The sequence below is a fragment of the Tursiops truncatus genome, chromosome 6, assembly GCF_011762595.2.
Source record: "Tursiops truncatus isolate mTurTru1 chromosome 6, mTurTru1.mat.Y, whole genome shotgun sequence".
NCBI classification, from domain to species: domain Eukaryota; kingdom Metazoa; phylum Chordata; class Mammalia; order Artiodactyla; family Delphinidae; genus Tursiops; species Tursiops truncatus.
In genome coordinates this window covers 78231157-78258963 of record NC_047039.1, presented here as the reverse complement: position 1 = coordinate 78258963, position 27807 = coordinate 78231157, and the positions used below count along the sequence as shown (strand labels likewise).

Here is a 27807-nt window from a genome sequence, read left to right as displayed (position 1 = left end):
GGCTTCTTAGTCACTGGCCTGAGCAGACCTGACACCCTCTCCATGATCTGGGTCATCAGGGCATTTGGCCCAGAGGGAAGAAAGTTTTTCCTTAGTGCTAGTGGGGTCTATTGAAGATTCTGTAACCTGTTCATTTTCTTTCCTTTCAAGGTTGCTAAAAGCAGTGGCAGCAGAAAAGCAACAGCAGAGAAAATGCCCAGTCCCACCCCACTCCAGCGTGGGCTGTCGGAGCAGGTAGGATGCATTAATATCCCCCAATCAAGAACTCTGTTGTATGGGCTTTAGCTAAGGGCCCAGAGAGATTCTGGGCAATTCAAACTAAGTGGCATGGAGAAAGCAGCAATTTTATTCCACTGTAAATAGAGGGGTAAAAAGGGGTTACGGTTACAGGTGCTCGCCTGGATGTCCTGAAATTCTGGCATCAATGTTGTTTTGCCTTTTAAACTCCAAGTATGTATCTGCCTTTACTCTGCTGGTTTAAAGGGGACATGCCTGCAGGATCACTAGAGCCTGCCACCAGTCCTGTCTGAAAGTTACTCGTGGCTCTGTGGTGGTCATGGCTGGCCTGTGACCCTGCCATACAGCTTCTTCTGAGCTTCCCTCTTGCCTTTATGGTTTCTTGCACCAGCTTTACTGAAGCCACGAGACATGCAGTGGTTGAGGTTGAGGCTTAGAGGCCTAGGCACAATCCTGAGCCCACCCCCCAGAGAGGTGCCCTCTTCCCAGGTGGTTTGATTCTGTGCTTCCCATACTGTTGATAGGAATGGGGGACCCCTATATTTGGCCACTCTAACAAGGCCAGGGTGACATCCCATAGGGAGCACCAGGGCCAGAAAGGCCAGTGTCTGGCCTGCAGCCACAGTTGCTTAGGCTGAGGACAGAAAGAGGCAACGTGCTCATAGCTTCAGCCGTGGCTGTCCTCAGAGGAAGAGCTCTTGAAAGGGGTCGGTACCTAGGAGTAAGGAAACTGCTCCATCCCTGGGATCAAAGGGGCCCATTGCTCAAAAGCGCAGAGGCTGAATCTATTGGGGAAGGCTGATCTCAGGAGAGGAAGCCACGGAGCAGACCTAAAGAGGCTACATGGCCACAGCTATTGCCTCAGCTGACCCTGTGTCCCTGAAGCTCCGTCGTGTCATCAAATGCCCCTGTCTTTAAATCTGAGCATGGAAAAGAGGACTTCTGGGTGAAAAACAGACTTAGGGCAAGTAGTCTTCAAAGGAGCATCTGTGTAACCTCAGCCTCCCTTGGCTGGGGGGTGGGGCGGGTGGTGCTTGGGAAAAGAACTGATCTCTGCAATTTGGGGCAGCCAAGAAGAAAACACTGAAACATTTTCTCATACTCTTATCAGAGTCAGTCGCTAATTTCTGTACTTGGCAGAATTTCAGACAGTCACAATGATGAAAGGGCTTGAAAAGGAAAGGAAATTGGCTTCACTAGGTTTATACAAGTTTGACCATTTCCATATGTACTGGAGGGGGGCTCCGTGGATTAGGACACTGCAAAGGGAGATCTCAGAAGGGGGCTTGGGGTAGAGCTTCTGCAACTCTTGACTGAGGGAGCAATGGAACCTCTCCTTTGGTAAAAAGCTAGATGCCTATGGAGAAGAGGCTGGTTACTTCTGTGTGCTTTTCTGCTTCCTAGGATTCTTGTGACTGGGCACTCTGTCTTTTGCTGAGGGCAATGTCCCCTGGACCCTTTGCAGCACACCCCCATTAAGGAAGCTTGCCGCCCTGGAATAGGGAGAGGGTGATCCCAAATGGGCCAGATCCTGTTGTGGAAGAACTCTGGGGTCTGCTTTGCCAGGCCCTGGGATACAGCTGGCCTGATCCAGTGGCCCCCAGTCTTTACCACTCACCCACAGAAAGCTAGAAGCTGCAGCTCCAGAGAGGTAGGCATCGCCTTGGTCTGTGAAGGATCAGGGAACAAGAAGATGGACTGCCAATCCTTTTGATTGATGACGAGGCAGGAGAAAAAGCTACCGAGCTCTCGAAGCCCAGACCTTGTTTTTACTCAAAATGCCCTGTCCATGAGATCAAGCAGCGCAAGGCCATTGACACAGAAGGTGATTTGCCCGAGAGTAAGCAAAAGCCCTTGTGCTTAATGTGCTTTAATCTCAGTGCAAAACCCCAGGGCTGGCTGCTTCGGATGCAGTCCTTGGGCCCAAAAGTCATATGCTTTCTCTTTCTTTCTTTGTTTTTTTTTCTTTTTTTGGCTGGACTGAATAATGGCCCCTCCTACTGATTAGTCTTAGGAGTATGGCTATGGAGTATTTACAAAGAACTGGGGGTTTTGAAATGTTCAGAGCCATACACATGAACCCAGTTCATCTTCTGTATGCTTCCTTTCAGTCCTAAATAATCCAACCTCAGAAGCCTCTTACCTGGCTTCTAGGTCTGACTCTAAGGGAGGAGACCATATAGTGCTCTTACCATGCCCCAGGTTACAGCTCCCTGCCTTCTTCTGAGCAGCACTGAGCTGTATGCTGCTGCTTCTATAGAAATGCCTTGAGCAATGGGGTTGTGTTAACTTCTGCATGACTGAGCCAACCCCCTCTCAAATAACTCTTGGTCGTCAGAACTGGCTAACCTAAGCCATTAGCTTGGAAACAGAAACTTGAACTCCAGGGCCTGTGCTTACCTGTAACATACACTGACTGGGGAATTTAATGAGAACTTAGGAAGGACAGCTGGGGCTGGGAGGCCAGGCTTGGTGGCCTTCTGGCAGCCTCTCCTTGCCCCCAAAGTCTTCCCATGCCAGGGCCAGGCCCTAAGCTGGTAGGGAAGGACATGTAGTGAGCAATGGGGAAAAGCAGCAGCTCAGGCCATATCTCAGTAACAGGGAGAAGGGAACACCTCTTCCTTCTGTGAGGCTTTGCTGGGACTTTCTCTGTTCAAGAGAGTTGAGATGCAAATCCTCTTCTTAGCTCCAGTGTCTTATCCTCATTGTCAGGTGGTTTGAAAGGAATCCCTTTTGAGGGCTTCTGTGGAGTTGCTCTTTCCTGGGCTATGAAAAAGGCTGGCTCTGTACTCCATACCATGGCACACTTTTCTAGGTCTGCAGTTGAGCTGAGCTGGAAGAATAGAAAAGCATGAGCCTTCTTCTCTCCTCTTCCATCCAGGCCTTGTCCTCATTGGAGCGCAGGCTTTGGGTCTCTGTGGTAGCTGACTTGGGTGAAGCACTTAACCCAGAGGGCTGAGACTCTTGCCATCATACCTGTTCCATTCAGGCCCCTGGGCTCTGGGCCATGAGCACCCACCTAAAAAACAGGGGCCAGGATGGCTCACCTTGGTTTTGGACTGTTCTGTTAAATAAAGACTTTTGCACTTGAAATGACCTGGCTGAGAGGTTCCTAGAATTCTGGGTCCCTGGGAGGGGCTGCCTTCCCTTTTCTAATTAGAACTCCACAGACTAGTTGCCTTCTCTGTCACCAGGAATTGAATTTAAATAAATAATAAATAAATAATAAGTGCAGTGGTGGTTTTCAACCATTTCCCCATCCCACCTGAGGGACATAGTACACACCTACCAGAACAGTGGCTCACCACAGAAGGGATTTTCAGTGTGGGAAGAGGGAGCCTGTCAGCATCTCTAGGAGAGTATGTGAGTCTGATATGCCCCCTTATTAAGAATCACTTGGCCAGAGACTGATCTATTGTGAATCAGAACTGGCCAATAGAAGGGCTGAGTAGAGACCCCCTCGCTTATATCAAGGGCTTCACGAAAGAACTTTGGTCCTTCTTCAACCAAAAAGAACCAGGTCTCTGCAGGCATGGCCAGCTAGGCATGTGTGTATGTGTGCATGTGTGTGCACACATATACGTGTGCAGTGGCAGGTCCAGTCTACGGTGTGAGGGCAGGGGGTGGTCCAGGAGCAGATACTGACACAGCTCCCAGGGCTTCTCCCTGTGGCAATGCATTTACTGTCTCTGTTGTGATATGAATGGTGATTTCAGTGCCATAAAGCTTAGTGACAAACTGAGATGTGGCCAGTGCTCCATCCCCATAAGTCTCAGTACCAGAGGTTGGTGGGGGGATGGGAGAAAGTAAAGGAGGGAGAGAACGCCACTGTCCCCAAACTGAGCTTTTCTGCTCCATGCTATCCTGGGGGTTTCAGGTGAATGGCTGCACTGTTGGGGCGAGCAGCCAAGATGTAGACGACATTCTCCTGCAGGAAGGTAGGCCAGTCCACAAATCTGGAGTGGAAGCAAAGAACAGGTTTGTGAGGCCGGTTGCTGAGCCTGGAGGCTCATGAGACCTGCTCCCAGTGGCAGCATGGCTTGAGGTGGGCAAAACTCAGGGAAGCCCTGGCTTGTGCGTGACATGGTGATGGCAGGCTGTGCTTCCAGGGTGACAGACCAGCTCACTGGCCCTATGGATCTGGGGTCAAATGTGTACTCTTGAAGTCTGGTTTCTGGGGTGGGCATTTGCTGTTTTGGGGTGATGGTGGGGGTGTGTTTGTGTGTTTGTAGGGGTCAGGGGTGTAGACAGCCCAGTGAGGAGGTGTCACTCACCTGGACTCAGGCTCTGTGGGCAGCGGGGCCTTGTCCTGACTCTTGCTGCTGCTGCTGGCTGGGCTGCTGTCTGCTATGGGACCCACATGGCTGACGCTGTTGGGCACAAGGACATGTGGTTAGGAGCGGGCCACTGAAAGGCCCGGCCCCTTCCACATTCTGGTGAACCCAAAGCTCTGGATGTGCTCGTCCAGGCTTTTCTGACATGGGGCGATGGAGCTTGGAGTAGAGGCTGCTCTATGCCGTGGCCAGTAGGAGTCACTGTCCACTGTCTAATGCACAGGAGGATCTTCTGGCTGTTTGAGGAAACTGGCAGGAGAAACAGGGAGGTAGGTACCTTTCATACCAAGGGCCATTTGGCATGGAAAAAGGAGGAGGGTACGTGAGTGGGGGCAGGGATTGGTAGGGAGCAGACCTGACACTGCAGGAAGAAGCATCTGGGGGGCGTTTGCAGAACCAAGAGTGCTGGGCACGGCGGCACTCTGCCTCACTGATAGTGCTCCCGCTGCCCCGGGCCAGGAAAGTGGCCCGGGCTCGCTCCCGCTCCTTGACTGTCAGAAGCCTTAACAGAGAGTTCTGGGGAAGAAGAGATATATTAAGACCTAGAGGTGAAAATATTTTGTAAACTGTCAAGCCACAGAGAATCCTATCTCCACCATCACCTCTGCACCCTCCCTTTGAAGCAGCCCAGAGCGGTTCTGGTAACACCAACATTTGCAGTGGGGTCCAGCACTAACCAATCTTCCTTGGGCAGTTTCCCCAGCCTAGGCACTGGATCACCTGTTACTGGATAGAACCTGAGCCCTTTCCTGGTACTGGTTCCTGCTCAGAGAGTACCCAGTGCTCCTCCAACCTGCCCGGCATGTTTCCCTGGTCTCTCACCCAATACCCCACAGACGTTTACCCCCAGCTGTCCCTTACCTGGGGACGTATTTGCTGTAGAAGTAGGAGGGACTCATGGGACAAGAAATCAGGCCACTCTATGTGTCCTCGGTGTTCAGGGTCCAGGGCTGCAAACTGGCGGGCTGCCTGCTCCTCTTGCTCCTCACTTAGAGCCCTGTCACTGTCCCCTCGCTTCGCTGTTTGGTGGCGGTAGCGCAGGAAATCATCCAGCGTCAGGGAGCAGTCTGTGGGGAGGCACCCCGTGCTAGCCAGGCCCACCCTTTCCGCAGCCTCTGGAGTACCTGCACTCACCTCTAGGGTACCCTCCAGAGCCCCACCACCCACAGCTCTCATCCAGTCTTTGTCTCCATAGCCAGGATAACTCAGGCTGTGGCCAGTGGTGGGCCAACAGCTTGCGAACACGGTCCCATTTATGCCCTTGCCCCACAAATTCTGGAATACTCCTTTCATGGTTCATCCTAGAAAGTATGAAGAAGAAATCTGCCTGGCTCTCTCCATTGGCAGTACCATCCAGCCTTACCGGGGATAACTTTACACTGCTGAAAGGTCTCTGTGAGGCTGTACATTTCTTCCTCAGTTAGCAGCAAGTTGAGGTTGTTCTGAAAAAGAGGAAGAGCTATGTCAGTGGCCATGTTGGCCAGTAAGAAAGAAAGGCCAAGGATCAAGAAGGATGGAAATAGTATACCAGCTGGAAGGCAGTTATTGGATCATCTAATCCCAGCCTCTCATTCATAGTCAAGTAGACTGAGGCCCCAGAAAGGGGAAAGGACTTTCTCAGAGCTGTCCAGCTCTGGACAGGATCTTTCCCAGAACCCAGATATCCTGGCTCCAGCCCTGAGTCCCTTTTACTAAAATAGTGGTTTTTGAATTATTCTCTGAGATAGCTTAGGGGTTCCCTGGAGGTGCCTTAGGAAGCTGTTGCAAGGGAGAAGGGGGCAAGTGGGCAGGGTTCTGAATCCCTAGCTCCATCAACCAGAGCAGCTCCATCTTTATCCATTTTATGTATCTGGCTTCTGTGTTAGGCTGTGTTCAAAGAGTATTTTAGTTAAAAAAGTTTAATTCTAACTCCAGTTTCCATATTTCTAAAAATTATTTAATCCTAAAGTTGTATCACTTTAACTCCAGAATGGTTTTGAAAGAGATGCCATCATGAAAAATTTCCTAAAACCAAGTGGATTTTTTTGTGGTGCCAGGGAAGTTTTAATTCCAAAAGAGCACTGATGTGTTATTTCGTTAGCATTAATTTACAGTCTTACAGTCCTTAAACTACCAAATATTCTTTATAGTAGATCATTTTCTCTCTAAAGTACCAGTAAAGAACAGGAGCAGACATTTCATGACTATTCATTTTTGGATTTCATGAAGAACTCAAACCATTCTTTCAGTAAACACTTTTTGAGCACCTAGTATATGCTTGGCACAATGGTGCTTAACATTGTGTGATGTTTAGTATGGCTGGAATGTAGAGTGTGTGTGTGTGTGTGTGTGTGTGTGTGTGTGTGTGTGTGTGTGTGTGTGTGTGTGTGTGTGTGTGTGTGTGTGTCTTGGGAGAGGGTAGGGAGGGGATAAAAGATAAGGGAGGGGAGGTAGGCAGAAGCCTGACTGTGAAGTGCTTCAAATGCCCTTTATTGAGCCCCTCAAATTGGGCCTTTTTTTCTGAGGGCAAATGGGAGTCACGGAAGGGTTTTTAAGTGTGGAGTGTCATAGTCAGCTCTTTGTCTGCTGTGTGGAGAATGGATTAGATGGGCAAAGTCTGGAGGCATGGAGGGCAGTTAAGTAATTGTTGCAATAAAGAAAAGATAAGTGGCTAAACTAAGACATGAGAATGAAGAAAAGGGGAGAGATTTGAGAGAGATTAGGAGGTAGAGTCTATAGGACCTGCTGACTCACTGGACGTGAGGGGTGAGGGAGAGAAATGAGTTGGGATTGGTAACTGTGGGGTGGTGGTAGTATTACTATTCACAGAGACAAGGAAGGGAGGGAGAATGGGTTTGGGGAAAAAGATGAGTTCATGTGGGGGCATGTTGAAGTACCTGTGAGACATCAAGATGGATATAAGTCCAAGAGACAGGAAATTTAGATCTGGACCCACAGATTTGGGAATAATTGGTATTTAGATGGTGGAGTAGCCACCGAAGTGGATGAAGACCCAGAGAGAGAGAGTATAGTGGGAAAAGAACCCTGAGAAACACCAGCATTTAGGACTGGGACAAGAAACTAAGGGCACTTAGAAAGAATGGTCGGGACTTCCCTGGTGGTCCAGTGGTTAAGACTTTGTCTTCCATTGCAGGGGGTTGTGGGTTCCATCCCTGGTCGTGGAGCTAAGACCCCACATGCCTCGTGGCCAAAAAACCAAAACATAAAAAAGCAATATTGTAACAAATTTAATAAAGACTTTAAAAAATGGTCCACATCAAAAAAAAAATATCTAAAAAAAAAGAAAGAATGGTCAGAGAAGAACCTGGGGAGAGAATCAGTAGAGGGTACTGGAAGCCAAGAGAAGAGAGTTGTACAATGTAGCAGGTAATGTTAACAGTGGTTATACGAGTCAGGTGGAATTTTATTGATTTTCTATTTTCTCTGGTTTCTGTATTTTGTATAATACTTCTCACAAAAATACTCATACCCTAAGAAAAGAGGGGGCAGTAAGGAAGTGCTAAATATATCAGAGAGATCAAGTAAAAGATTCCTGAGAAAAGGTCACCGGACTTGACAATTAGGTCACTGGCGACCTTAGAAGAGCTAATTCAGCAAAATGATGGATGAAGAAGCCGAATTACAAGTGGTTGGGGAACCACAAGGAGATAATGAAGTCCTTTCAAGAAGCTTGGCTGTGAAGGGAAGGAAAGAAAAGCGAGGAGCTTGGAAGAAGTCTTTGTAAAAGGTCTCGTGGAGAGTGGTGGTAATGAAGGCAGGACTGTGACAGAAAGCCAGGAAGGGAGCTGTGTAATCCTGAGGGTTTAGGAAGGAGACACTCAGTCCTACATCAGCAGAACACTGCCAAGCAGAGTTGCTGTGAGTGAAAAGTCTAGCATTTGGAGGAGTGGTGACTAGAGAAGATTGCCTGTAGAGCAGGCTGTGCTGTGGCATATTCCAGCTGGGGAGAAGGTATTTTAAGTGACTGGAAATAACTCTTCTATACTTCATTTTATGGACAAGCCATAGAGAAAGTGTTATTTGTTAGAAAGTGGCACATCTTTCCTTTCTCCTAGGCAGTAGGAAGAAGAGGGAAACAGCAGATACTCCTTACTCTGAAATCAGTGGATGAAGATATCTGCAGGGCAACAGATCAATAAAGCAAGACTTGAACTCTATTCAGGTGTGCTGAGAAAGGGATATGAATCTGGCTTTTAATCTTTTCAAAATTTGGAAGGCATTTATGTATAATTTGCAAAGTTCTGAATCAACAGGCCTTTGTTACTTAATTCACAAAATGATTGCTTCAGAGATGAAGAAAAATGCTCCTAAGACTTAGGTAGAAGACCAAGTGAGAATCTTAGGACTGAGATGTTTTCCTTGGATGGAATCCATCCCTATTGGAAGCAAGCCGGTTAGGATTTCAGGTTGGTTTTTCAGATGAATACAATGAATGACAACTATAGACTAACAGAGAGTAAGTACTGCTCCAAGCAGAATTAGTTGTGAATAATTAGGTCTCGTCCTACCCATTCAGTCCTCTAGCTCAGTGGTTCTTAACTGGAACGATTTCGTTCCCCCACGATACATTTGGTAATATCTGGAGATATTTTGGGTTGTCACAACTGGGGGTGGGTGTTACTAGCGTCTAATGGGTAGAGGCTAGGGATGGTGCTAAACATCCTACAGTGCACACAGCCCACTCAACAAAGAATTATCGTGCCCCAAACGTCAATAGTACTGAGGTAAGGAAAGTCTGTCCTAACTCTAGTGACCCGAATCTGAATACTCTTCAGGTTACTGCCTAGAAACCAGGGTTCTAAGACTGGGCCTCCAGGAAATGTGCCAAATCCCTGGCAGTGCAGGAGCCCACCATCCCTGCAGTCTAGGCTTACACAGTAGTGGCAGCTCCAGCCTGTTTCTGTGTTTGCTGTCTCAGTCACCTCCGCGGCACTGTCTCCTTGGATGTAGCCCACGCGGCGCAGGCAGCCATCATGGAAGACCCTGGTGCAGACCCTGCACGGAAAGAGGCTCTCGGCTGTCCAGACCTCACAGACATCACACATCTCATCATTAACAACCTGGGGAAAGATGGCAGGAGTGTATAGGGATGTATAAACACAGCAGCAAGATCCTAGGCCACCAAGCACAGTGCTACTTGCCTGGGGCTGAGTGACCCTGGAGCAGCCTAAAGGAACAACTCCAACTGAAGCCAATGTTATGGCAATAGAGCTCTCTCTCTTGAAGACAAGAACCAGTAGGTTCTTCCAGCTGCTCAGGTCTCTGTGATCATGTTTCTGAGCAGGGATGCTACTAGCATTTTTGGAAAGAATAATCTGTTGTGAGAGATTGTCCCAGGCATTGCAGGACCCTTATCATCCCTGTTTTTCTTGGCACCAAATACCAGGAGCAACTCCCAGTTTTGTGACCTTCCTGAACTCCCCCTACCCCCACCCCAAATTTCCAAATGCCTCCTACAGGGGACAGTATTATCCCTTAGGTGGGAGGGCTGCCATGGTATAATTCCTTATTACCCATTTCCTCAAGTCTTTCACTAAGACAAATCCAGGATGTAACATTTTTATTCTTGGGGAAGAAATTCAAAGACTCAGCTCCATCCTTCTGGTTTTGAGTCTCACTTCAACCATACCCAGGCCTCCCCTTCCTGCTCCCTGATCCCCAGAAGGTCTAAAACTGCGGGATTCTGCCCTTATTGGACACTCACAGGCTCTCTGGGCTCCAAGCGGATATCTGGAGGCTTGTCATCATCCAGCTTCCGGGTGGGGCGGATGAAGGCAGGGGGTGTGAAACGACTGGTCCTGTCAAACTCCTCCGGCTCCACTCCACGCCCATCCCGGAGCCTCTCCCAGGCGGCACGGCTGACACCGCTCTCTTCTTGGAGTGCTGGGGTGCTTGCCTCTGCTTCTTTCTCTTCCTGCACCTCCTGGACAGAGCCCTCTACCGTGCCACGGTGAGACCCCGAAAGTTCACCTGTGCGTCGGATGGAAGGCCTGTCCCGCAGCCCATCCTTGAAGGCAGACACAGCCAGGGTCACCTTCTGCACCTGCTCCACTGTCTGCCGCTTGGACATCAACACCCCCATGGCTCTGTGGACAGAAAGCAGAGGGGCTCAGACTCAGCCAATGGCTGACCACATTAGGGCAATTTGTTTCAACCATTCACCTAAGTGGCAAGCGCTATTAAATAGCTTCTCCCTTTTCTGGAACTCAGTAGCATGGCAGGGTGGACAGAGCACTTGTTAAGGAGTCAGAAGACCTTGGTTCTATTTCTGACTGGCCCTGTGACTTTGGTTTTCCTGTCTATAAAATGAGGGCGATCTGCTCAGCACACTTCACAGGGCTATCATGAGGATAACATCAGAAAAGGGGCTTAACAGTGCATGTAGACTAGAAAGCACTCTACAAATGTGAGATGGTCTCTCTGTCTCCCTTCCTGTCCCAAAGCCAATTAGGTCTAGGGGTCCCAGGCCTCTGATACTTTGAGACAGTAGGAGACTCCAGAGCCCAAGTCTCTCCCAAAGATGACCCAAGACATAAAGCAAGACTACAGCTACACATTTCAGAATTCTGACTGAAGGAATGCTCCTCTGACAAGTGCTGTGCGCAAGAATCCATATCAAACGCCTACTTTTTGAGTCAGAGTGAATGAACTGCTATTTTTAGAGGACTCCTGAATTAGGCATCCAGGAAACTCTGCCACCTCACCCATGTGGTCAAGGTCTCAGACACTTCTTTGCTCCTTCTAATTAGTAGCTATGCCTGTTTACGGGTCTGTCACAGACAACCTGCTCATCACAAGCTCTCAGGTGCTTCTCACACTTCTAAGGCTTCACTAATGTCACTGCCACATTTTCTGCTTTGATTCTCAGAACTGTTCAAGAAAGGTCCATATCCTTTACAGGTTAAAAAGGAATGTTATTCTTGCTCTTCTTCTGTAGTACCAGGGCATTGGAAAGTGAGGGCATGACATGGCACACTGCAAAGCTGGTCTGCTATTTCCTAGCCTGAAGGGTCTTAGTGGAATTCAGTTGCGGAATGTTTTTCTAAGTGGAGCAGAGAGTCCATTTTAGCCTTGCTATCAATCCATCATAATCAAGGCTTATTGAACAGTACTATATGCAAGGCACCGACTGCTCATCATTGGAAATAGAAGATGGGAGAACAGAGTCTCATCACTCAAGGTACTTAATATCAGAACTCAAAGAAGAGTAAGACAGAGTGCTGGAAGTGCCTAAAGGAAGGTGAGACCATATTACTGGAAGTCAGAATGGGCCTTGAAGGATGGGTAGAAAGTTATCCTCAGTTTGTTTGAGGAAAAAGGTGACAGAGGGAAGGAGGAGAGATTCAGACCAACTAGAAGGCTACTATAATAGTCCAGGCAAGAGGTAGAGGGTTTAAACTGAAATGGTGGCAGCAGGAATGATACTGAGTTGATTTGATACTATGGAAATAGAGAAATTTAGGAATAAATTGATAACTTGATTGGATCAAGTGCTACGTGGCTGCTTTCCACTAGCTATCTATTTCACATTTGGTAGTGTATATATGTCCATGCCACTCTCTCACTCCATCCCAGCTTACCCTTCCCCCTCCCCGTGTCCTCAAATCCATTCTCTAGTAGGTCTGTGTCTTTATTCCCATCTTGCCCCTAGGTTCTTCATGACCATTTTTTAAAAATTCCACATATATGTGTTAGCATATGGTATTTGTTTTCTCTTTCTGACTTACTTCACTCTGTATGACAGACTCTAGGTCCATCCACCTCACTACAAATAACTCAATTTCGTTTCTTTTTATGGCTGAGTAATATTCCGTGGTATATATGTGCCACATCTTCTTTAACCATTCATCTGTCGATGGACACTTAGGTTGCTTCCATGTCCTGGCTACTGTAAACAGAGCTGCAATGAACACTGTGGTACATGACTCTTTTTGAATTATGGTTTTCTCAGGGTATATGCCCAGTAGTGGGATGGCTGGGTCGTATGGTAGTTGTATTTTTAGCTTTTTAAGGAACCTCCATACTGTTCTCCATAGTGGCTGTATCAATTCATATACCCACCAACAGTGCAAGAGGGTTCCCTTTTCTCCACACCCTCTCCAGCATTTATTGTTTCTAGATTTTTTAATGATGGCCATTCTTACTGGTGTGAGGTGACACCTCACTGTAGTTTTGATTTGCATTTCTCTAATGATTAGTGATGTTGAGCATCCTTTCATGTGTTTGTTGGCAATCTGTATAACTTCTTTGGAGAAATGTCTGTTTAGGACTTCTGCCCATTTTTGGATTGGGTTGTTTGTTTTTTTGATATTGAGCTGCATGAGCTGCTTATAAATTTTGGAGATTAATCCTTGGTCAGCTGCTTCATTTGCAAATATTTTCTCCTATTCTGAGGGTTGTCTTTATTCTTGTTTATGGTTTCCTTTGCTGTGCAAAAGCTTTTAAATTTCATTAGGTCCCATTTGTTTTTGTTTTTATTTCCATTTCTCTAGGAGGTGGGTCAAAAAGGATCTTGCTGTGATTTATGTCATACAGTGTTCTATGTTTTCCTCTAAGAGTTTGATGGTGTCTGGCCTTACATTTAGGTCTTTAATCCATTTGGAGTTTATTTTTGTGTATGGTGTTAGGGAGTGTTCTAATTTCATTATTTTACATGTAGCTGTCCAGTTTTCCAGCACCACTTATTGAAGAGGCTGTCTTTTCTCCATTGTATATTCTTGCCTCCTTTATCAAAACTAAGGTGACCATATGTGCGTGGGTTTATCTCTGGGCTTTCTATCCTGTTCCATTGATCTATCTTTCTGTTTTTGTGCCAGTACCATACTGTCTTGATTACTGTAGCTTGGTAGTATAGTCTGAAGTCAGGGAGCCTGATTCCTCCAGCTCCGTTTTTCTTTCTCAAGATTGCTTTGGCTATTCGGGGTCTTTTGTGTTTCCATACAAATTGTGAAAGTTTTTGTTCTAGTTCTGTGAAAAATTCCCTTGGTAGTTTGATAGGGATTGCATTGAATCTGTAGATTGCTTTGGGTAGTACAGTCATTTTCACAATGTTGATTCTTCCAATCCAAGAACATGGTCTATCTCTCCATCTGTTTGTATCATCTTTAATTTCTTTCATCAGTGTCTTATAGTTTTCTGCATACAGGTCTTCTGTCTTCTTAGGTAGGTTTATTCCTAGGTATTTTATTCTTTTTGTTGCAATGGTAAATGGGAGTGTTTCCTTAATAATTTCTGTTTCAGATTTCTCATCATTAGTGTATAGGAATGCAAGAGATTTCTGTGCATTAATTTTGTATCCTGCTACTTTACCAAATTCATTGATTAGCTCTAGTAGTTTTTTGGTAGCATCTTTAGGATTCTCTATGTATAGTATCATGTCATCTGCAAACAGTGACAGCGTTACTTCTTCTTTTCTGATTTGGATTCCTTTTATTTCTTTTTATTCCTTTTATTTCTTTTTCTCTGACTGCTGTGGCTAAAGCTTCCAAAACTATGTTGAATAATAGTGGTGAGAGTGGACAACCTTATCTTGTTCCTGATCTTAGAGGAAATGGTTTCAGTTTTTCACCACTGAGAATGATGTTGGCTGTGGGTTTGTCATATATGGCCTTTATTATGCTGAGGTAAGTTCTCTCTATGCCTACTTTCTGGAGAGTTTTTATCATAAATGGGTGTTGAATTTTGTCAAAAGCTTTTTCTGCATCTATTGAGACGATCATATGGTTTTTCTCCTTCAATTTGTTAACATGGTTTATCACATTGATTGATTTGCGTATATTGAAGAATCCTTGCATTCCTGGGATAAACCCCACTTGATCATGGTGTATGATACTTTTATTGTGCTGTTGGATTCTGTTTGCTAGTATTTTGTTGAGGATTTTTGCATCTATGTTCATCAGTGATATTGGCTTGTAGTTTTCTTTCTTTGTGACATGTTTGTCTGGTTTTGGTATCAGGGCGATGGTGGCCTCAAAGAATGAGTTTGGGAGTGTTCCTCCCTCTGCTATATTTTGGAAGAGTTTGAGAAGGATAGGTGTTAGCTCTTCTCTAAATGTTTGATAGACTTCACCTGTGAAGCCATCCGGTCCTGGGCTTTTGTTTGTTGGAAGATTTTTAATCACAGTTTCAATTTCAGTGCTTGTGATTGGTCTGTTTATATTTTCTATTTCTTCCTGGTTCAGTCTCAGAAGGTTGTGCTTTTCTAAGAATTTGTCCATTTCTTCCAGGTTTTCCATTTTATTGGCATATTGTTGCTTGTAGTAATCTCCAATGATTCTTTATGTTTCTGCAGTGTCAGTTGTTACTTCTCCTTTTTCATTTCTAATTCTATTGATTTCAGTCTTCTCTCTTTTTTCTTGATGAGTCTGGCTAATGATTTATCAATTTTGTTTATCTTCTCAAAGAACCAGCCTTTAGTTTTATTGATCGTTGCTATTGTTTCCTTCATTTATTTCTGATCTGATATTTATGACTTTGGGGTTTTGTTGTTCTTCTTTCTCTAATTAGTTAGCACATCTTTTATCTCACACAATTACCATTTTGTTGTTGTTCTTATGGTGAGAACATTAAAGCTCTACTCTCACAGCATCTTTCAAGTACACAATATAGTATTGTTAACTATGGTCACATGCTGTACCTTAGATTCCTGGAAGTTTTTCATCTTATATCTGAATGTTGGTACCCTTTGATCAACATCCCACCATTTCCCTCACCCCTCAGCCTTTGGCAACCATCATTCTGCTCTCTGTTTCTATGAGTTCAATGTTTTTAGATTTCACACACAAGTGAAGTCATACAGTATTTCATATTTCATACAGCCTATCTCTGCCTGACTTAGAGGGCAGTCTTAAATTGACTAACGAGAAGAAGGGTAGTACCATTTACAGAAATTGGGAAATAAGAAAGAGGAATAATGAAATTGGATTTTGTATGTATTGAATTAAAGATGTCTCTGGGACATTCAGCTGATATGTTATCTGCTGCTTAAATCTTTTCAATGGCTTTCCAAAGCTTTCAGGATAAAGTCCTCCAAATTAGTTTCTTTATTATGGTCTGTGAGGCTCTCCTCGGTCTGGTGTCCCTTCTTTACTCTGTTCTAACCACACGGGTTTTTCAGTCTTTGTTTGCCATGCCCCCTCTATTATTATTATTATATATTTTTTGTGGTACACGGGCCTCTCACTGTTGTGGCCTCTCCCGTTGCGGAGCACAGGCTCCGGACGCGCAGGTTCAGCGGCCATGGCTCACGGGCCCAGCCGCTCTACGGCATGTGGGATCTTCCCAGACCGGGGCACGAACCCATGTCCCCTGCATCGGCAGGCAGACTCTCAACCACTGCGCCACCAGGGAAGCCCTATTTTTTATAAGTCTATTTATTTATTTTTGGTTGTGTTGGGTCTTTGTTGCTGCGTGCGCGCTCTCTCTAGTTGTGGCGAGTGGGGGCTACTCTTCGTTTTGGTGCACAGGTTTCTCATTGTGGTGGCTTCACTTGTTGCAGAGCACGGGCTCTAGGCGCATGGGCTTCAGTAGTTGTGGCAGTCGGGCTCAGTAGTTGTGGCTCGCGGGCTCTAGAGCACAGGCTTAGTAGTTGTGGTGCATGGGCTTAGTTGCTCTGTGGCATGTGGGATCTTCCTGGGCCAGGTCTCAAACCTGTGTCCCCTGCATTGGCAGGCAGATTCTGTCCCCTGCGTCACAAGGGAAGTCTCCATGCTCCCTCTATTTTGGACCTGTGAACATTCCTTTCCCCTGATTAGAGCTCAGTTCAAGTACTGCTTCCTCATGGAAGTTACTGCTGTCTCCCCAAGCCAGGTAGGTGTGCTGACAGCACCATGCTCTTCTGCTCTAGAACACTCATCTTTGTTATTACATATTCAATAGGATGATTATCGTCAGTGTCAGTTTCCTCTCTTAGATCGTTTTACCATGTGTAGTACCTGTCTCCACTGCCTAGCAATATGTCTAAAAGAGGAAAGGCATTTAATAATATTTCCCAATTAATTAATTGTGAATGTCTTTCTGATTTTTCAATAAAGTCTTAATACTCATAAAATCTGATGACAGCCACGTCTTCTTTCTAGAAACAACTATTTTCTGGGCCACAGTGGTGCAAATTCCTACCCTGTCTGGGTGCTTGCCCTGCCATCACTTGTTGTCAAAGAAACCCAACCCATATTTTTAAATTTATAAACCTACTGATAAGAAAGGAAAGATCCCCTCTCCCCACTTGTCAAATTTGTTTGTAAAATTAAAATATATGACTAAAGAATATTTGCTTTGAATAAGTGACTGTCATTTACAGGATGGTGGCAAAGGAGATTTATTGAGGAAAGATTTATTTATTTACTTATTTATTTGGCTGCATTGGGTCTTCGTTGCTGTGTGTGGACTTTCTCTAGTTGTGGCGAGTGGGGGCTACTCTTCCTTGCGGTGTGCAGGCTTCTTATTGAGGTGGCTTCTCTTGGTGTGGGGCATGGGCTGTAGGCACATGGACTTCTGTAGTTGTGGCTCGTGGGCTGTAGAGTGCAGGCTCAATAGCTGTGGTGCACGGGCTTAGTTGCTCTGCGGCATGTGGGATCTTCCCGGACCAGGGCTCAAACCCATGTTGCCTGCACTGGCAGGCGGATTCTTAACCACTGCGCCACCAGGGAAGTTCAAGGAAACATTTACTGATCAAATTAGGAAACTGTTTAAGGTGATTAAAAACTCATTCTTTTCCTCAGTTGCAAACAAATATGGGACAATAGGGGAATGGTTAAATTATGGTACAATGTAAGAATGAACAATACGAAAAACATTAAGGTAAAAGTAAATTTATTAATGTGGAAAGATGTTCAAAATATATGAACATATTTATGAAAAATGCAAGTTACAGAAATGCTCATGTTATGATCTAATTTTATAAGAATGTATGTTTTTTCATATTTTTGTTAATCTGTTTTTTTCTAATTTTCCTACCTTGTACATTAATTATATAATTTAAAAAGTCACAGAGGCAACCTGGTGACTTGTTTTAGTTCTGGATCTGCTGTGACCCAGGACACGTTATTTTACTGCTTTGGGCTTCAGTTCTCTATCTGTTAATGCGTATGCTTGGAATATGTAGTCAAGCATTTAGAATGCTTCTTTTCCATATTCTTTTAAAAGTCCATGTGACCTAATGAGGGTATCCAGCCTTGGGTGGCAATGGGGCTAGGGGTGGAGAAGGGAGTGTGTGTATGTTAGAGCTTTTGCTGAGGCTGTGGACCCAGGCCTGCGGTCTGCAGACACTGCCCACATGGCTTATGCATACTGGCTGTGCTCTACAGTTAGGTGGAAAAGCGGGTCCCCAACTTACAGCGAGAGGAACAGGCATACCATCTCAAGAAGGAGAATGCAAAACTAACACCCAGCCCTTCACTGCAAACCTTCCTCATGATCAATTACTATTTCCAAGGCCACAGTGTTTTCCTCAGAAAACTTTCTGTGGTATGTTTTTCACATTTTTTGACTGTGACCCATAGTAAGAAGTATAGTTTATGATGTGACCCTGTATACACAAAATTATAAACACATGTTCATAGACCTATAACTGAACCCAAAGTTTTGTGAAAGAATCCTAATTTTACTACATGTGATGCTCCCAGATATTTTCTATCCTCTCTATTCTAGTTCATTAAAACAATCATGATAGTGACTCTCTAAAATGATTTGATGAGGGACTCCCCTGGTGGTCCATTTGTTAAGACTTTGCTTTCTAATGTGGGGTGTGTAGGTTTGATCCCTGGTTGGGAAGCTAAGATCCCACGTGTCACGGCCAAAAAACCAAAACATAAAACAGAAGCAATACTGTAACAAATTCAATAAAGACTTTAAAAATGGTCCACATCAGGGACTTCCCTGGTGGTCTACTGGTTAAGACTCTGCGCTCCCAATGCAGGGGGCCCAGGTTTGATCCCTGGTCAGGGAACTAGATCCCACATACCGCAACTAAGAGCCAGCATGCTGCAATGAAGATCTCACGTGCTGCAACTAAAAGATCCCACATGCTGCAACTAAGACCCCGTGCAGCCAAATAAATAAATAACTATTAAAAAAAAATCGTCCACATAAGAAAAAGATCGTAAAAAAATGATTTGGTGACTTTGTAATGGGTCCGGACTGGCAATTTGAAAAACACAGCCTTAGAATCACTATACTTTTTTGATTAGAGAACTACGCTTTTGTCTTTTGATTTAAAGACAGTTACCCCTGAAAGACAAGGATAACATTGTGGGGTATAAGGTATGCTTTTCCCTTGACTGGAGTGACGCAAGAATTGAATTCTCAAGGCTGCCTTAAGAGTCTGAGAGGTTGGACGGTCTAGCAGATCTGGACTGATACGAATATACTTTTGAATGAAGAAAACCGTACTACATACAAGAGTTTGATCCTCTACCTGTGGGCCTATTTAAAAGAATATTTATCGAAGCATTAAAAAAATTTTACTGTTTATTTATTTTTGGCTGAGTTGGGTCTTTGTTGCTGCATGCAGGCTTTCTCTAGTTGTGGCAAGTGGGGGCTACTCTTCGTTGCAGTGCGCAGACTTCTCATTGCAGCAGCTTCTCTTGTTGCAGAGTACAGGCTCTAAGCATGCAGGCTCAGTAGTTGTGGCCTGTGGGCTTAGTTGCTCCTCAGCATGTGGGATCTTCCTGGACCAGGGCTCGAACCCATGTCCCCCGCATTGGCAGGCAGAGTCTTAACCACTGCGCCACCAGGGAAGTCCCTATCAAAGCATTTTTCACAGTGATAAAAAGGTGGAAATAACCTTAGTAGGAGAATTATTGGATAACTTGTGATATATTATTCATGCTATAAAAATAAAGAGAAAAAACTGGTTTAATCCAGTACGAACATAAAGATCAGAGCAATGACTCACATTGGCTGGATCCTGGGGCATATAGGGGTTTATATATCAGAACTCCAGGAGGAGGGAAGAAATAGTGGATTGAAAAATCATATAAATTATATTTATATTTGGAAAGCAAATATCAAAAGCCATTACTTTTTTTTTCGTAACATGGACAACAAAACAGCAGAGCTTGACAGTATCCTCCTGGTTCCTGGGGGAGATACAGAAGGTGCTAGCTTTCCAAATCGTTGGGGGCAGCCCCCTCCTAGAAGTCATAGTAGAAGTTTTAGGGAGCAGTCATAAGACATTAATTAAAAAAATTTTTTTTTAAATTTTATTTATTTTTTTGGCTGCACTGGGTCTTTGTTGCTGCGCGCGGGCTCTCTCTAGCTGTGGCAAGTGGGGGCTACTCTTAGTCGCGGTGCGCGGGTTTCTCTTGTGCTCTAGGGCACGTGGGCTTCAGTAGTTGTGGCATGTGGGCTCAGTAGTTCTGGCTGGCGGGCTCCAGAGTGCAGGCTCAGTAGTTGTGGTGCACAGGCTTAGTTGCTCCGTGGCATGTGGGATCTTCGCGGGCCAGGGATTGGACCTGTGTCTCCTGCATTGGCAGGCGGATTCCTTACCACTGCACCACCAGGGAAGTCCCGACATTAATGTTTATCAGCTAGAAGGCATGGGTTAAAAAAAAGGTTGATAAACACTTATCTGGAGACGTGGAATAACCATACGAAATTCACTTATTCAAGAATGATTCACTGGAGGAAAATCAATGGTATTCATTTGGTTCTTACTGGCTTTTTCAGATAATGTAACAAGAGTTTTGAACAAAGGCCAGCCAATTAGGAGGGTTACTCTGTAAGTGACCTGACTCATTGTGTATTGGCAAACTAACCACAAGCATATCCCAACACACTGCAGTCCTGCACAACCACTACTCTCTGTAAGGATACCAAGAATCACTATTAAGCTACTCAACTGTTAATGATGTCACTGCAGTGGATTTGGAGTTTATCTTCAAAGGAATTTCAATGAAGACTGAAGATAACATCCACCAGCAAAACAAACAGACAAAAACAAATAAAAAAACTACTTTCTAGCCCTGACCACAGGATCTTGGAGTACTGCTATTCCCCCTTCAGTTTTCTAGGCCATTTTATGCCCATAAGGGCAGCAAATGTAGAGCAGAGCCATTAAAAAGAAGGCATCAAAATCCAAACAAGACCCCAAGTCATTTTCATCACAAGGCTTTGATTTTGAGAGTAAATTGTGAGGACACATCAGAATTAGGCTTTAAGAGTGAGGCTAAAACCCCTTAATTCTTAATGGAGAGGGTTGAAACTATATGCAAAAGACACCCTGATTAAAAGCAAGTATGCTGAAATATCCACGATGTGCACCTGGGGTGTTGGAAAAATTAACAAAATCAGTTCTAATTTCTAGAGAAACAAGTGGTCCTGATTAGTGAGGAGTTAAAAACAAATGCCTGATGAGAAAAACCGGCCTCTGCTGTGCTGGAAGGAGTCCTAGGAAGAAGAGTGAGTTAAAAGGAAATCAAGTTGCAAAGATGCCACAAATTATATCTAATGATTACTCCTTTGGCTGATGGGTGGAACTGGGGTTTTCTGCCTCCCTAACAAGGATGAAAGAGGGATAAAAAGATATTGTCCCAAGAATGATGTGACTGTCAGAGGATTTGTAGAACCTAGGGAAGGCTTGGAAAAAAACCTCATGGGAGCAGGAGCAGGTGGTGGTGAATAAGAGGGACATGAGGTAGAACAGGGCTCTCTGACTCTACGATTTGGAGGAAATGAAAACAGATGACAACCAGAAACTTTCTTCAGGGAAGAGAAGTCTGTCTAGATGAATCTGTCAGGCAGTAAGACATATGTGGGCAGCTTGAAATGTGTGCGTGCAAGACACACCCATTCTCTGCAGAGCACATGCTTACAACGCAGGGGGATGATTTATAAGGGCAAAGTGGTGGGAGTAAGAGGAGGAGGGGCTGCTCCACAGCAGGAGCTGGTGGCAAAATAAGGAAAAGGAAGGCAGCTAGGGAACCTCTTCCAAAGCTCTCGATAAAGACTTCTGGCTGTGAGGAGCCTCTCAACAGGCAGGAGTCTCCTCACTGGGCATGCTAAATGTAAAGCACATTTACTTGCTTTCATCTGATTCTTGGTATGGGAATGGCAGCTGTTTGAAAAAGGCTCAAAAGCAACTAAAAGTGATTGTTTGGAGGTTATGAAGGCTTCCCTAGGCAGGAACAAGGCAAAGAAAACCTCTGAGCTGGGAGACAGGGGAAAACAACCAGAGTGGGTTGAGCAGATGGAAAAAGGAATCCCAGTTTTTCACTGAGATTGAGAAGGAGAAAAGTCTAGATGGTTCCCACTGCCTTTCACAGAGTATGTGTTCTATAAATCTTGGTTCAACGAATGTTGCAGAGATAACTAGGCAACATAAAAAGTTTGAGATCATGGTGTCACTACCTTTTCTCTTCCTCAAAGTTGGCCAGAGAGACTGATCAGACCAAATCTTCAGAACACAATTCTAGAAACTATACAGTCACCTGCTCATCTCATCACATCTACTCTGCTTCCCCAGAGGGGACCCTATCTGCTGATTCAGGGCTAGCAGGGATGAGAACAGGTAACCATACAGTAGTTATGGGTGATTTCTTTGACCACAGGAGAGAGCTACAGAATTTTAGAATTTGGCCAGTTTCCACAACCACAATTATAAAAAAAGAGAGACTAATATTACCAAAGTCAACAGTCCCCTGCATTTATGCTGTGTCCTGGGGGCACTGTGAACTGGCCGACAGGCGGGCAGCTGCCCTGAGGGCACGTGCAGTAAACTTAAAAGTGTATCTCCTCCCTCCTGGGTTTGGGCTGGAGAAATTTAGCATGAGATGAGCAGCATCTGCAAATAAGGGTGAAAAATTTCAAGGTGGTTGACAATTGGCTCCAGGTATAGCATGTGCCTAAAAGGTTGTCTGAGAACCTCAAGGAAGCCATGTACCTAACACAGCAGGTGATTAGCCATAAGGGTATGGAAAACCAGCAGAACCAGGGTCTACAAAATGCAGAATGCACAGCAGAGACCCTAAGTTCACTGTGCACATCAACATCAATCTAGAGACTTTAAACAAAAATTATCAAAGAGTCTCCTTACCCTCTGCTCGTCTTTGAGGAATTCAAGCCCGAAATAGTTTGGCTGATCTCCAGTATCTTGGTCCTGCCTTAGGAATCCATTGCCTCACCACAGTGCTCCTGGAGCCTGTTTCTAGTCAGCCATTCTGTTGCCTGGCAGTAGCCTATGGGCTACTTTTAGTTTTCATGTCTAAAGGGGTCTAACTGATGATACCTCCCTGTCTTCTTCCAGTCTCCTCTGTTTATCCAGTGCAGTGGCACTGGCTTCAGTCAGCCCAGGAAGACACAGTCACCCCTGACTGCACAGGACTCTTCTGAGATTTCCAAGGAGCAGGAGGGCCGAAGACTGAGTAAAAATGTCTTCTTGGACTCAGCTCAGGAGAATGAGGTGTGAGGGAGGTGCTGTTGTTGTTTAATATTTACTGGAAGTCCAAAAGCTCTAATAAACATGAGGCCAAAATTATGGCATGATCTTTAGCCTCTAGGGGCCTGGGATGGGTCTTCATGAGAAGCTACAGTGCAGGCTTCCCACAGAAGCAGAGCAACAGTTAAGGAATAGCGCACCATCAGTGACTGGCTGGTGTGACTGCACTTAGCAAGCAGAGCTTTTCAGCAAGATGGAGAGACACTCCCTGTTCTCTGCTCTGGGGCCCTGAAGCACAGATTCAGCCCCATTTAATGCACTCATTATACCTTAATTATCATGACTTATTTGTTGATTCTACAAATATTTGCTGAGTGCAGCCTACTATGTGTTAGGCACAAATTAGGCGCTTAGTAACTGTTGGTAGATTGAACAAATGGAACCTCACTCAGCCTGTGAGAAAGCAGTGTGAGTATGTGCGTGTGTAGGGGGCATAAGTGTAGGATTAAAAAAAAAAAGTGTTGCTTGAGCTAAATTTTGAAATCTGAGTGGGAGTTACCCCAGTGGATAAGGGAAAAAAAGGCATTCCAGGAAGAGATAAAAGCACATGCCAAGGCATGGAGCTATATGGAGACTCCATGATGGCTTAGATGGTATGAAGCCAGCCGGGTGTTAGATAGAAATAGGCAAAGAAACCTGCCTTCACATAAGAATTAGCCCAGAGAACTGGTTTGAGATAGTATGCTTAAACTATTTGTCTAGAAGGGAATATGTATTTAGATTTCAGGGAGGAAAGAAAACACAGAGAATTGGATTTTCTAAGGCCAGGTAGCAGGACAGCCCTGATAAGTCCTAGGGTTGACCAGTGAGTGCATTGCTTGGCCTTTGGACCCAACAGGAAACTCCTCTTCATAGCCTAAGGGCTGGTAGGTAGAGGCTGTAGTAAATCATTGGGGCTTTCCCTCTGGAGACCCGTAACCCTGATTAGGAGGCTCAAAAAACAAAACAAAACAAAACAAAATGAAACAAAACGAAAAAAAGGAGAGAAAACCAGCCAGCCAACTAACATGCTGTTGTTTTAGTAAGAAGACCACAGTTAAGATGAAACATTTCTGAAAACCAAATGAGATCATGTAAGAGGGCTTGTAAATTGTCACATATTATCCAAATATAAGGTACCGTCATTATTATCATAGAGAGCCAAGAGTGGCCAGTTCACTCAAAGTATATGGGCGGAAGTAATTCTGGCAGGGCAATGGCACGGGGCTAAGGATGTGGCTGCCAGAGGAGGCACAGAACAGCAGTGGTGCTTCAGTGATGCCTGGGAAAAGGCGTACTGTATGATGATTCCTATAGATACTCTGTAAAGCTGTACTTCTCTTTTTTCTTCTTACTTTTTGTAGTAAATGATTAGAGAAATGCAGACTGATCCTATGTGAACACCTCAAGGGCAAGGAACTCTCATATTTATCTAGCATAGTGCCCTGGCAAGTGGGTAGCACTTAGTAAATGTATATGGGTCTCTGAGTGGATTGCTGGAAGGGAAGGAAGGATGAAGGGGAATGTTATAATAGAAAAAATAGTCATGTCTCCAGTTGGACACTGATGGTCTTGGTTTCTTGGTCAAAAGCTGGTAAGCATTTCTGTCAGAACTTGGTCATTAAGATTGAGGGGTTGGAGTAGATAATGATATTCCCATTAGAAATGAATAAAGCAATTTGGGAAATGAAGATAGCAGAAACCAAGAGCACTGCTGGAGAAAAGCATGTGGGACTGGAAGATAATAGACTCTGTAGCTAAAAAGAAAGGAAACTTTTTGCATAAATATGATCCACTTAGGAACAGGTGTACTGAAAAAAATATAAGGAGTATGAGAAACGGGCAGGGGAAGGTCCTACTATTTATGTGTTTGAGGAAGAGGAAGCATTGTCTAAAGATGGCAAATGTAGGAGGAAGAAAACCATAAGAATGTGGTCAGAGATGATAAGGAAGATTAAAGGCTAAAAAATCCAGACTCATTTGTGTACACTCAAGTGAAATTGTGTGAGCCATGCTCTCCCCTTTTATTTCTCTTTAGAGAGAGCTTTTTTTTTAAAAAAAAAGAAGATTAAGGCCACCTGATGACATCCTTCATCCCCACTGTGGAATGATTTGATTTGCAGACTCATGTTGTGATTAGAGGAGACAGTCAGTATTCTTAGGATTTTGTAATCTTAACGTTTACCCAATGCTGGACATCAAAGAAGTGATATCCAAGGTCCAATATTTGGGGAGCACCTGGAGCCATCTAGCAAGTTTTCCAGGGTCATGAGTGGGTGTGATACCAAGAGCCCTCAGTAAAAAAGACCAGTTTAGGAATAAAACCCAGTGACAAATCTCTGAATCGGAGCAAAGATCATATTTGCAGGCTTGCTCTGATTTTCTTAAAAAAGATATATATCCCTGTTTATTTTGGTGTGTTAAACTGATGAAAGGTGTTTGAACTGAAAGGGGATTATAAACAATTCTCTAATGGGCAGGTGCTTAACCAATATCAGCCTTTGGCAGAGTTTGTTCCACTGAGCTGTGCATGAGATGCCACACCCAGGTTGTTCTGTTTTCTCACAAGCCTGATCTCCCTTCTCACTATGTAACCCCAGGAGCCCAGGGAACCCACCTCTGTTAAAGGAGGATGTCACTAGGTTTGGCTATGTGGAAGGAGAAAGGAAGGGGAACAGGAAAACTCTTCCAGAATACTCTGGTGAATTCCACTGCTTAGCCCCCTCACCACTCCATTTTTGGACAAGAAACCAGAGTCTATCCTTGGCTCCAAATTCACACCCTTGGGATTCAGATGGAATGAAAGCTACTACAGCCCAGGGGGTGAGATGAGGGTGCATCACGATGTCAGGCACAGACCCTTTGCATTCCCCCAGACGATGGACTCCCAATAAACCTTCCTTGGCTCTAAGCCTTTCCTGCCCTCCTCCTCATCATGCAGAGGCACTGCTGGGCAAGTATCCTGAGTGGTATCTGTGGACCAATGTCTGCTAGTGCATGGAGTCAGATGGCCACAAAGACACTGTAGGTCATGCTTCCTAAAAGTGATCCTGTCTCTCTGTCCTCTCCCTCAAGGATTCTGCAAGCAGGGAGGGTAGTCTCAGAATACTACATCCTCCGAAGGGTTCCACTAGATCCCCAGAGCAAGTCCTGTCAAAGACTACACCCAGAGGCCTCTCCCAGACCCAATTAAGTGCAGAGCCACCCAGAGGCATAATTACAGTAGGGTTGCCAGTGAAGGAAGCCACACCCTGAAATTTGGGGGTTCAGTGGAAATCAGTTCCTACAGCACACTCATCCCCAATTAAACTGTCTTCATCCACTTAATTAATCATCACATTTACTGAGCGTATACTATTGCAAAGCCCGGTGCTTGGTATCTTAATGCAATGTATTAACAAATAAACATTCTTGCTTCTGCCTCTCCTTGATACCCAAAAAAACTTAGAAAAACAGATTTCATGATTCCATGCTTTGTGACCTTGGGCAAATTGCTAAACCTGAGTCTAAAGTGCCAAATGTTTAAAAGGGGATAATTTCATAAGGCTGTTGTAAGGATTCTATGAGATGTTAAACATCCCTGGTTTAGTATTTGGCACACTGGTGCTCAATAATCCTACATATCCTTTTTTCCTTCCGTCAAAGGATTTTCTCTACAGGACCTGGCTGAGTCAGTTATTCTACCTGATTTTACTGCTTTCTTCCTGAGGGTCAAGCTCAGGGGCTCAAATCTCCTTTCTTTGCTTCAGAGGCCTCACTGGTCCTCCCCTCTCTTGCACCCTGTGCTCTGAGAGAAGTTCCTGCCTTGAGCTTGGAGCCAACTGGGCTACCACGGAGAATACAAACTCTAATGGGGTGGGGGACGAACGGACAAAGGCGCAGCCCCACAGGACCCCTGCCTCTCGACCACGCTGGAGAGATACAAGTTAGGAAACACTGAGCCCTGAAGTAGGTCAAAGCCAAAGACCTTTGTGCATACGGGAAGTTACTCCTGGCCTGGATCCCATGGCAGGGTCCTCTCCTTCCAGTCAGAGGTTTCTTCCAGGCAGTTCTAGGGCACAGTCTCGGGTCCTCCTATATACACGGGTCCTCTGTGGGGTCCGTCCCCACGGTGCAGGCTCCTAAGGCTCCCCTATGTTCCCGAATGGTCTTCCACTGAGACAACACCAGAGACCACCCTTGCCCTCCCGTAGGTACACAGTCTCTCTGGGTATGGCGTCCTCCACACTGGGCCTCCCCGTGGCAGCAAATGCCGAGAGAGCCCTGGGAATCTCCACTCGCACAGGGGTCTTCCATGGGGGCGGCTCCGCACACCGCCTCCGGGACTCTCCCAAGGGGTAGAGGCAGGGATACTCGGGGTTCATCCACTTACACAGGGAGACCCTCGGGACGGCTCCCACACAGCACCTCTGAGTCCACGGAGGGCTGTCCGCGGCCCGCAGACCCGCCCCTCACGATGCCTGCCTGGTCCCCGCCGCCCCCGCCCCCGCTTACCGGGACTGTCAGGGTGAGGGATGCGGGTCCGGGGCTGGCGGACTCTACACCGCGGGCCCCGCGCAGCCCATGGCCGCTCCGGAGTCGGCGTGCTGCGGCCGAGCGCCGGGAGCAGGCTGCGCGAGCGGAACACCAGGCTGAAGCGACGGCGGTGCGCGCGCCCAGAGCATACCCGCCCTCCCCGCCCCGCGCGGCTGCGGCGCGTGCGCCCGCGCGAGACGACCTCCGCGGCCCGGGGGGCGCGCGCCGCGCCCCGCCCCGCCCCCCGGCGCCTAGACGCGCGGCCCCCGCGCCTCAGCCGGCGACCGCGCGCGGGAATGAAGCGCCGAG

General features: G+C 45.7%; 2 protein-coding genes across 5 annotated transcripts in view; one reads left to right on the top strand and one right to left on the bottom strand.

Moving 5' to 3' along the window:
• Positions 1 to 27807, top strand: part of LOC101334385 (protein SPATA31F1-like) — a 115156-nt gene that overhangs the window by 7244 nt on the left and 80105 nt on the right. For both annotated transcript variants that reach the window (XM_073806244.1, XM_073806243.1), the window contains exon 2: positions 151 to 234. The gene's annotated coding sequence lies outside the window, so the exon portion shown is untranslated. The remainder of the gene's footprint in view (positions 1 to 150; positions 235 to 27807) is intronic.
• On the bottom strand, positions 229 to 27807 carry PHF24 (PHD finger protein 24). Of its 3 annotated transcripts, none has more exons than XM_033858208.2 (8): positions 27478 to 27807; positions 10276 to 10657; positions 9446 to 9631; positions 5935 to 6013; positions 5433 to 5638; positions 4927 to 5087; positions 4512 to 4607; positions 229 to 4193 (listed from the first exon to the last, which is right to left on the bottom strand). In XM_033858208.2, the coding sequence occupies exons 2-8, from the start codon at positions 10651 to 10653 to the stop codon at positions 4097 to 4099; spliced, it is 1203 nt and encodes a 400-aa protein (XP_033714099.1). In that variant the 5' UTR covers positions 10654 to 10657; positions 27478 to 27807; the 3' UTR covers positions 229 to 4096. The 3 variants fall into 3 exon arrangements, with proteins under 3 accessions (XP_033714099.1, XP_073662346.1, XP_073662347.1); XM_073806245.1 differs by having other exon boundaries at positions 229 to 3256; XM_073806246.1 differs by lacking the exon at positions 27478 to 27807 and having other exon boundaries at positions 9446 to 9566; positions 10276 to 10524.

Excerpts from the sequence above, each read along its gene's own strand:
- PHF24 (XM_033858208.2), bottom strand. The coding sequence starts at position 10,653 with ATGGGGGTGTTGATGTCCAAGCGGCAGACAGTGGAGCAGGTGCAGAAG. Across the intron at positions 6,014-9,445 it reads GCTGGAGCTGCCACTACTGT|AACAACCTCAACTTGCTGCT; the intron begins GTAAGCCTAGAC and ends CCTCTTTTTCAG. Across the intron at positions 4,194-4,511 it reads CCCACAGAGCCTGAGTCCAG|ATTTGTGGACTGGCCTACCT; the intron begins GTGAGTGACACC and ends CTTCCACTCCAG.